We start from the raw sequence: 10,393 nt of genomic DNA on the forward strand, positions 1-10,393 counted from the left end.
GCAGGATTTCTACAAACCATTCAGCTCTGTTGCTGTTTTTCTCTCATGGCAAAGTTCACGGACACTGCAGGAAGCATAGCTGAGCAAAAGCTGTGTGCTGTCAGGTGTCCTGCCCTAAGGGGTAGCACTAACATCATTGAGCTCGGCACAAATCAGGAGTTCATGCCAACACATCCCGCTTGGGCAGAGATGATACAAGGCATTATAAGGCCCCGGGTTAAGTTTGTTACAAGTTTTTGGCTGGGAGTACCTTTCGAGAGTGCAGTGTTTGTTAACGTTGGAGCCGAGCTGCATGAGAAACAGCCTGACTCAGTGCTGGGGAAGTGGCCTTGACCGGCTAGGGGCCATCCGAGTGTTACAAACAGCCATTACTTAGTCTGTGGCTCATTCATGAGCTGCGTGCCCTGGCCTTGGCCATCTATCATGCGGGCGTGTGACTCGTCATGGGGTCCCTGAACGGACAGCTGAAGATCTCCAAACAGCCAGGGTGAATAGAGACCACCCAGACTTGGCTTGAGTTGAGCCTTGTAAACTTGAGATTTGGCATGGCTGCCTGAAGGGCTGTCACCCGCGGAGAGTCTTACATGTGCTGCCCACATATGGCCCCCAGTAAAACCTAGCTGCTGGACAGAGGTGACTTTTTCAAAGGCCAGTGGAGAAATCACTGCATTCTGGGCGAAGTACGGGCAGTCTGTCTGTCAGCTCATACCTGGCCTTGTGTGCAGAAAGGGATGGGGAGTGTGTCATCATGTTGACTTACCAGTCTGAATTTTTTTCCTGGTCCCTGCAGGTCAGTAGACATCAGCCCGACCAGACTGCACAGCTTAGCTCAGCACTTTAGACACCGGAGCTCCAGTTTGGAGTCGCAAGGCAAGCTCCTTGGCTCAGAAAATGAGACAGGGAGCCCTGATTTCTACACCCCAAGGACTCGTAGCAGTAATGGCTCTGACCCCATGGACGACTGCTCTTCCTGCACCAGCCATTCCAGCTCCGAGCACTACTACCCCGCTCAGATGAATCCCAACTACTCCACCCTGGCAGAGGACTCCCCGTCGAAAGCCAGAGAGCGGCAGAGGCAAAGGCACAAATCAGCGGGCAACCTGGTCTCTTCCAATTCAGGGAGCATGCCCAACCTGGCTGCGAGGAACGGGACGGGGCACCACCGCGTCTACCTGCACAGCCAGAGCCAGCCCTCCTCCCAGTACAGGATCAAAGAGTATCCCCTGTACATCGAGGGCAGCTCCACACCCGTGGTGGTGCGGAGCCTGGAGAACGACCAGGAGGGACACTACAGCGTAAAAGCACAATTCAAAACCTCCAACTCCTACACAGCGGGGGGGATGTTTAAGGAGAACTGGCACGGCGATGAAGTGGACTCTGTCAGGCTCACCCCCTCCCGCTCCCAAATCATAAGGACTCCATCTCTGGGCAGGGAGGGCCACGAGAAGGGCTCGGGTAGGACTGCTGTGTCGGATGAGCTGCGGCTCTGGTACCAGCGGTCCACGGCCTCCCACAAGGAGCACAGCCGCCTCTCACACACAAGCTCCACTTCCTCAGACAGCAGCTCCCAGTACAGCACATCTTCGCAAAGCACCTTTGTGGCGCACAGCCGGGTCACGAGAATGCCTCAGATGTGTAAAGCGACATCAGGTGAGAGCCGGGCATGGGTGAGGGGGCAGGAGGGACGGGGGCTTCATGCAGCCTGGATTTGTGCCCAGCGTTAAGCCCTGGCTGGAGAGCAGTGCCAGACTGTAGCATGTTATCTGGCCTTCACGTGCTGCTCTGTAGGCGTAACGGTGGGCAAGCCTTGTCTGAGACACTCAGCGGGGGAGAATTTTTGTCCAGGGGAATCATCAGTTTGCAATGATGGGCTGGAAAGACAGGGCAAGTCCGAAGCCCCATTGCTGCTAGGTCCTTCCTCAGAGCGCAGATGGGGTTTGGGTGATGGCACTAAGGACTGAACATGGAAACGCTGGGGGGGTGTCACTCCTAGTAATCACAGCGAGGGGAGTGATGAAGCAAGCAGGGGCTCAGCACAGACTACGAGAATGCATGTGCTCAGTGAAACACCAAAAGCATGAGAAAGGTTAAGTGGGGAGTATCCCATCCCCTCCACCCCGCGCAAAAATGTTTGAGCGATGACATCTTTGTGCACTGCTGAGCCTTGGCTTTCCCATGCAGCTCCCGTAGCTGTGCTGATAATACCCTGAAATTCAGAGCACTTCAGTTAGTGCAGTTATGCCTCTGTCATGTACAGAGCTTTGCACTCCTCTGTGCTGTTAATATTAAAGGGTAAGAAAACAGTCAAATTCATTAAACTGAGGAGGCCCCTAAGTGTTTTGAAACAGCCCAAGGTTAAATATTTACTGGCCATCAGTCACTGCTGGACAAGCCAGTTTGGACAGATCAAGGACTTGCTAAAAACCTGAATCCAGCCCCTCGTGGATGGGAATGCTGGTTAATCAGAGTTTGCACCATGCCCATTGCCACCCTTTCGCACGCCTCAGCCTTGGCATAGGAGACACCATTGCTGCAGCCTCACTCACCACCTCCTGAGCAGACCAGTACACTGTCCACCAGTGCTGGCTGAAGGCCTTCTGACATCCCAGCATGGTGGCCAGTCCATGGTGACGACACTGACACCAGTGGGGCTCTGCACTCACTGCTGACTCCAGTCGGAGAAGAGATTTGACACCAGGCTCCTTGTGGGCCACCAACAGCTGCTGGAGAAGAGGCTGATTTATGTGTGATGCCACCACTCATAGTGGGCCCAGATGTGGACCAAGGCACAACCAAGTAGCTGCTGGAACCATCCTGTGTCTCCATGTGAAAATCTGTCTCCCCCACTTTGATTAACGGGCATTTCTGTTCCACCCAGCAACAGAAAATGCTTGAACACTGGAAAGCTTTGCCCTGCTTAGCTTTGGGAACCATACCAGTTCAGTGAGGTCATCTAGAAAGGAAAATGGTGGGGTTCAGGGGAGAGGACGTAAACACCACTGTCAGTCAGCCCATTTCCCCACCCTGCTGGGTCTTTTGATATCTGGGCAGCACAGTGGCAGGAGTGCTCAGTAATCACAGCTTCTCCTGACCGGTTGGCAGCGTAGATTGGTATTGTGTTCAGCCAGCTCCCAGTTACAGCTGTGGGAGGATACTGACCTCAGGGTCATTATCAGCTCCAAGGAGCAGATAAAAGTTTGTTTTTCTCTTCAAGTGTCATTTGGCAGCAGCTAAAGAAGTTAACAGCACAGAAGGGGAGGCCAGGTGGAAACATCCATCATTGCAGTCGACTACCCCTAGCTGATAGGTCTGCTGGACTTCACCTGTCCTTCAGAGAGGATCATCCTCCTGGGCACATATTCAGTTTGGAGTGTCAGCAATGTATGGACTTGAGGAGGAGGCAGGATTGGTCAGGTGGATTTCTTAGCTAGGCCCTTACTGGGGAAAATCCCCCGAGAACCACTGCCCATGGTACGTTTTTTGTCCAGCTTGCTTCTACCTTTGTAGACGCAACAGCGTCAGTGAAGCCAAACTTCAGTGTTTTACAAATGCACAGTGAAAGGTAGTTGCAGGTTTTGAGATCTTCAGAGCTGTCTTCCTCCTTTGCACATGAAGAAGTGGACTTGTCCAGACTCTCGCCACTGCCTTCCCTGGCTCCTGGGACAGAATGTCTCCCACTACCCTGGAAGTGGGGACAGGCGCTGGGCTCCTCCAGTCCAGGTCCCATGGAGATGTGCAGCCAGCCCTTGCTGGTCCAGGAAGCAGCAAAACTGACTAGCTTTCATGATGGGAGAAGCGTGGTGTTTCCCAGGCAGGCTCAGGAGAGTCTGAGTTCTATTCAGCTGGAGCTGGGCTGAAACAAAGCATTGCTGCAGAGCTGAGGACAGATCCAGCGGGCTGGCTGCTCCTGTGCCGTGTCTGGGCATAGACATCCAGGAACAGGATGAGGTCTGACTCCCAGGCTGGGTTGACTTGCAGCCGGACATGTTTCTGCTGGTCTGACCGGCTGATGCTTCTGAACCACCCTGACCCTCACGCCCTCACCTCACCAGTTGTTTTTCTCCACCCTTTGGTTGTTTTCCAGCTGCCTTACCTCACAGCCAGAGGAGTTCCACGCCATCAAGTGAACTAGCAGCCACGCCGCCGGGCAGTCCCCACCACATTCTGGCATGGCAGACTGGGTGAGTGCTTGCAGGATCGCGTCAGAGAATTCACCGCGCTCCACGCAGGCAAGGAAAACCTTCCCACACACAAGTGAAGGGAGAGCACAGCCATGGGGACATTTTCCAGGTGCTCCACAGCTTACACCCACACAGCACATTTCCAGCCTCCCTGCCCTGCTCTCGTAGCGGTGGAGCTCCAGTTTAGGCTGACCGAGACGTGGCCGTGCCATCCGTGCCCAGCAGCACTGCTTCAGGTGGTACCAGATCCACAGGGAAAGCAGCCTCACAGGTTCTTCCTGCTTGGACAGTCTCCTTCCTCCAATTTTCCATATGTCAAAACAGCTGATCTTAGCAACCATCACGCTGGCTGGGCACACCAAGATCTTTGTTGTAAAGGCAAGGTGAGGTGCCTGCCATACCTGCGTGTGCAGCAACCACAGTTCCCTGCTAGGTTTTCCCCAGCAATGTTTTAATGTCTGTTCAGTGTTTTAATGACTATTCAGTGCATGTTTTTTCAGCTACCACTAACTAATGTGCTTCACCAAAGTGTGAGTGAGTCACTGCACGCAGGTAGTCATTACTCATGTAAACACGGGGTTCTGTGGCACCTCTTGGTGAGGCAGGGAGTTCCAAGAGTAAAAAATGCCTTTTGCAAGCTCCCATGGGCACTTTTTGACCATCTCCTGTAATTCTGTCCTGCCACACGAAATAAAGATCATTTCCAGACCCCGTCTAACTCAGCACGTCTTAGATTTTTGCATGTCAGTTGAGTCTGGTGAGATCAGCTAGAAAGTTCCAGATCACAGTCCTCAAAATCCTGTAAGCGCTAGGGTAGGGAAACAGGTATGATCCCCTGAGTTCTGAACTGGGACCAGTAACTTTGCAAACATTTCACTGTGCAGCCACTGGAAAACCTCATGCTCTTTAATGTCTTCTGGTCACCTATGACCGAGCTTGACCTCTGGTTTTACTCTGGCACTGCTCGTGACTACAATTTAGAACAGAGATGAGAAGAACCATAACCACAACCCCCTTAGGCCTACCTTGGATTTTAAATTCATGCATTTAACATCAGCCTCACATGGTCTTTGCATGCGCTTCCAGTTTTAGAACAGGAGAATTTTCTTGGTCTCATTTCACAAAAAGCCAAGGGATCGCAAGACAGGCAAAACAGCAGCTGTCTTTACTGTGTGCTGACATTTCTGCTGTTTGTTAGGGGTTTGAGTCTAGACTCAAATCTTAGTCTGTCTCCATCCCAATCCTAACTCCTCCAAGTATCTCCGTGATGATCAGTAGTAAAGCTGGTGAGCAGCCAGCTGAGAAATCGGTTTGGAAAATCCCAACTGTTCTCAATTTTCCATTCAAGAAAATTCCTGCACCTTGTCTCTCATAGCAAAAAAGTGTCAAGCCGAATTCTCACCTGGTGACAGTGAAATTTAGGCTCTGCACCAACCTCCAGTGCAAAAAGAACTGGAGACAAACCAGCGCTGATTTCGTGTCTGAGCACACCACCCAAGGCGTACGTTTAAATGCAGCAGGAGCAGATAAAGTTTGCACAACACAAACTCGCCTGCTGCAGGGGCAGGCTGTGCCCTCCTAGCACGACTCAAAAGATTGACACCTCCCCCCAACATGTCTTTGTGTCACTAACTTTTTCTAAAGATGATTCATCAACTTGTTTCCCCACTGGATTAATAAGCTCATAACAATGTCTGTGTCACTTCTATTCTTTAATATTTCCTCTCTCCTCTCTCCTCCTTTTTGCTCTCCTTTGTTCAGAGAAGCAACAGACAACTCACCCACTATGGATGAGTCTCAGTCTCCAACCCACCAAAGTACTGATGAATAGAGGTATAGTAAGGGAACGTTTTGTTCTTTCACCCTTCTGCCTTACAGTCCGTGAACGCAGTGCGAATAACCGGCGCCCCGCTGTCCCGCAGGAGCAGCCCTTTTAATTGTGTGCCTGGTCTCTGGCACCAAGGCTCCCTTCAGCTCCTGGAGGAACAACCTGAAAGCAGCTCAAAGCCCTCTCTGTGCCTTTTCAGCAAGTTTGTGGCTGTGAAAGAGGACTTTGGGCCAGCCCGCTCTGCATTCGTGCAGGTTGAACGGGCACAGAGAACAGGCGGTAGTGACAAATTTGTGGATGGGGACATTTCAAAGCAGTGTGGGTAAAGTGCTGCGGCAAGAGTGTGGGAGCAGCATGTTGGGGCAACGAGCTCAGGTAAACAGGGGCCGCAGAGGACCCGGACTGAACTGCCAGCAGTGCTCCAGCCATGACACCGAGCACCCCTTTCTCCTCCTTCCCTACCGCAGAGCAGAGCTGAGGAGCAGAGGCTGTCCGCAGCAGCGAGGTTTCGTGGAACGAGGAGCAGCCCTGGCCCCGTTCCTGTGGGAAGACAGAGAAGGAAGGGTGGAGGGAACAAAAAACCCTCAGAGTATTTCTATTTTAATTGAACTGCTGTGGCTGTCTGACACTCTCATTTGCATCTACAACCATTCACAGCTGGCATCTGGCATATTTCAAGCCCAGCTTTCTAGAGATCACTCGTGAACCTTCATACTCCATCACCGAGCTGGGAAAAAAAGGCTCTTTAACGTGCAGTGATGCCCTTGCTCAGGTTCCTCCCAGACACTGATGGCAGGGAAATCAGGCAAACAGGGCAGGGGAGGCAGGAACTGCCGGATGTATCAGATGTGAGATCAGTCCTGCGAGGCGGGGAGGGAGCCGAGGAAGTAGTGAGAATCCCACAGTAGACAGACAGAAAATGCATCTCCCGCCTTTGGCCTCAGAACTCAGTCTCTAGCCTGGAACTTGGTTCAATTCAAAGCGTGAGGGAGAGACACAAGTTCTGACTATCACTGCAGAGACAGCAGCCACTTTTCAAAATATCAACACAAGTTTGACCTCAGTGTTTACCTCTGGCAAGGAGCTCCTCAGGCTGAGCCAGGAACTGACCCTGATGGGAGAAACAGCAAAGAAAATTCCCATGAACTGTCCCGTCTGCTCTGTGCAAGCGAACAAAAAGCCATGCAGCAAAAGAAGCAGCTACTTGTCAGGCCCCAAGATGAGGACCAGGCTACCTATGACACCATATGGTCCTTTCCACACTGGACCCTCTCCCTTGTTGGTTCCTAGCTCATCCCTGGGAAGCCACGTAACTCTGGGATTGCCAGGTGATGCACAAGCCTCTGCCCAGAGCAGAAGTGCTAAGAGAAAGCAGCATCACCCTCCTCCTTCCCCGTCCATGGCCAGGGGTGCTGCTCTGCCCCTTGCTCCCTGGAAATCTCTTCACCCCAGGAAAGCAAGGCAGAGCCCCTCAGGCAAGGCAGAGCGCCGCTGCTGAATCTCTGGCGGGAAGAGGCCACACACAGCCAAAGCGGAGGCATCTGGTGGGGTCAGCCACAAGCTCTGGTCCTCCAGCAGCCACTCTGCCCTCTTGCAGTGCATCCCCCAGCAGCAGGCTGAAAGCACAGCAGCAGCGCTGCCTGTGACCATCCTGTATCCAAACCTCGGGGCACCCTGGCCGCAGAGGGGCTGCTGGAGCTCAGCTTTCTCCTGCCTCTTTGCACCAGGCAGGTTGCTAGGGGCAGTGGGACTGCCAGGCAAACTGGGTCAAAGCAGGGTCCTGCATGCTGAGCCCACCCCAAATGTCACCTTGGGGTATCTGCAGAGCACAGAGGGGCCTGTGAATATCCTGCGTTCCTGCCCACCTCTAATACGATGTTTTATGCCCACGGTGGAACTTCCCAGGAAAGCTCTTTGTCCTAACGCAGTTCCCTTTCTCCTGCAGGAGCTACAACGATAGCTGTTTCCTGGATTCTCCCCTGTATCCAGAATTAGCAGATGTCCAGTGGTATGGGCAGGAAAAAGCCAAGCCTGGGACTCTAGTGTGAACCCCTGACCTCAAGTGAATCACATCAATGCCATTCTGAGATCACCTCACTGCCTCTCATCTGCCTTACCCAGATGCACTGTCACCCAGCACCAGCTTCAACTCTAAGCACTTTCTCACGATGCAATTCAAGACAACATGGACGGAACAGTGGCCCTGAGGCATCCACCGCGACAGCGACGGACCGCAGCGCATCCCACCGCCAGACCGGTGCACGTCCCTCCCGTGGCCTGCGCAGGGCAGCGGGCGCAGAGAAGCAACCATCTTAACAGTCCATTTAACAGTCGATTTTCCTTGAAACGATGGAAGCCTTTCAAGGCTTCACATCTTCCTGTTCCACGGCGTGCAACAGCAGTCAGATCTCCACGACCTGCCATCTGAAACCAACAGAGCAGTAGTTTAGAGGGAGGTGGGGGTCACATGGGGCAGAGGCTGAGAAATGGGTATGGTAGTCCTGAAACAGTAAAACCCCGTCACTCCCAAGGCGTGCCAGAGTTTCACAATCAGCTCTGCGCTGCCGAAGACGGCCACGCCAGTGGCGGCAAGGTGAGTTTGCTCAACAAGTTCCAGCTGCAAGAACCTCTCTCTCGTTTAACTTGGCGGCAGGCACACCCACCTCCTGTGAAACGGCACTTCCTTCTTCACCCTGAGCCCACCCGCAGGCAGGTAAACCAGCGCGGTGCGCTGAAGGCGCGCTGCAGGGCTGGGCTGGCATCACGGCAACCCTGTCCACAAGCTGCTATTGAATGGGACAGACGAGGGTTACAGAGGCACCGTCTGAGGGCGGGTGCTGCTCCTCACAGCGCCTCCGAGGCTGGCGCCAATACACAGAGAGCTGGGGGCTGCCTTGGTTGGCTTTCAATATTCTGGTGAGGATAAAAATTGCCAAAACCCCCTTTCTATGAACAGGCACAGCCGATGAATTCTGACTGATCTCTGCACAAAGCGTTGGGGTGAAGTCAAAGGGGAAGCACAGCGCAGTCGAACTGACACGTCACCGCATCTGCTCCACTCATCTTCCCCGCACTAGCGCCCGCGTAGCAAAGGGCTGTGGGAGAACCGGTCCGTCGGGAAACGGCAGCGGGCGTGAGCAACCAGCAGACGAGGCAAATTTTCCCATTGCGAGGAGCAACCACAAGAGAAGCAACTGAATGAGGTGTTGGACACGAGCGCGAGCGGCCCGCCGATGATACCAAACGGAACCGTACCAGAGCGTGGCGGGCGCAGCTGCAAGTTTACACATCCTTTTGAGCAATGCTTTACACACGTCAAGCCATGGAACTTTAAAAGGCCTCACAGACACTTTTGTAACGACCAAGTGCACACTCTGGGTGGCTGTTGAAGCTGGCGCGCCTAGTCTTCGCCGCGGTGCTACGCTGTTTTTATTGCCACTGACGGGGGGAGGCGCCCAGCCTGCCCCCGTTTGTGCGTGCAAACGATGATTTCCTATGGGAAAGGCGTTACACGGAACGGGCTGGAGGGGGTTACGCTGTGAAAAGCAGAAACTGCAGTTAGCTTTAGTTTAAGAAAAATAAGGAAAAAACAAAGTGCAAGTGTGTGTGTGCGCGTGTGTGTGTTCCAAGAATAACAATAGCGTCTACCAGACAAAGTAGGGCCAAACGTTCAAAACCAAACACGGCGACTTGGGGGGCTGCCACACCTTTTGGTATGAAGATTGCTGGAAAACTGCATTCCAGGCGTGAACAGAGAGCGGGTCCTGGGGAACGAGGCTGGCGAAGGCGATGGGGTATCTACACTACGCGAGCGCTCACGCAGATTCCTTTCCGCAACACAAATTACAGATGTTCGCTTCGGTTCTGGGCCCTCGCCTGCGGCGCTGCTGCCTGGCAGCCCGGTAAGGCCGGGGAGGTGGCCTGGCCGGGGAGGTGGCCTGGCCAAGGTGGGGACAGCGGCAGCACAAAGGCTGTTGCTCGCCCAGGGAAACCCGCAGCAGAGCCACGGTTCGTGTTCATACATGAAGCATCAATGAAATTTCTCTCCGGACAAAAAGAGCGTAGGTTTTTATCCTGGCGAGAGGTTTCTGAAGGTGGCCGGTCCAGCCTCGTGCTTCTGGACCTCCCCAGAGGATCGCCGCAGGAGCACAACCCCTGCGGACGGTAACTGAGGCCTCATGACCGACTGCTGGAGAACAGACAGCGGTGAGACGACACCCTGAACCTGGACGTGCACATCGCTGTCTTCACCATCTCTCCGTGCTCTGGGCTCTTTAACAGGGGAATCATTTCAAGCTCCCAGGTGGATTTTTAGCTCGATGAGAGATAGTACAGGTTAGCCACGCTGCCCGGTGAGATTCGGCAGCCGAAGTGAAAGGATTAA

At 53.5% G+C, this 10,393-nt stretch overlaps 1 protein-coding gene across 1 annotated transcript in view; it reads left to right on the top strand.

Annotated features, from left to right (window-relative positions):
• Positions 1–8,057, top strand: part of FRMD4A (FERM domain containing 4A) — a gene marked incomplete at its 5' end in the record, with an annotated part of 38,168 nt that extends 30,111 nt beyond the window's left edge. Inside the window, 3 exons of the mRNA XM_010131150.1 lie at positions 791–1,650; positions 4,085–4,181; positions 7,955–8,057. Of these exons, the coding sequence (XP_010129452.1) occupies positions 791–1,650; positions 4,085–4,181; positions 7,955–8,057 (1,060 nt within the window). The remainder of the gene's footprint in view (positions 1–790; positions 1,651–4,084; positions 4,182–7,954) is intronic.
• Between the last annotated feature and the right edge of the window lie 2,336 nt (positions 8,058–10,393).

Source organism: Buceros rhinoceros, unplaced genomic scaffold (assembly GCF_000710305.1).
Source record: "Buceros rhinoceros silvestris isolate BGI_N320 unplaced genomic scaffold, ASM71030v1 scaffold18932, whole genome shotgun sequence".
In the NCBI taxonomy this organism is placed as follows: domain Eukaryota; kingdom Metazoa; phylum Chordata; class Aves; order Bucerotiformes; family Bucerotidae; genus Buceros; species Buceros rhinoceros.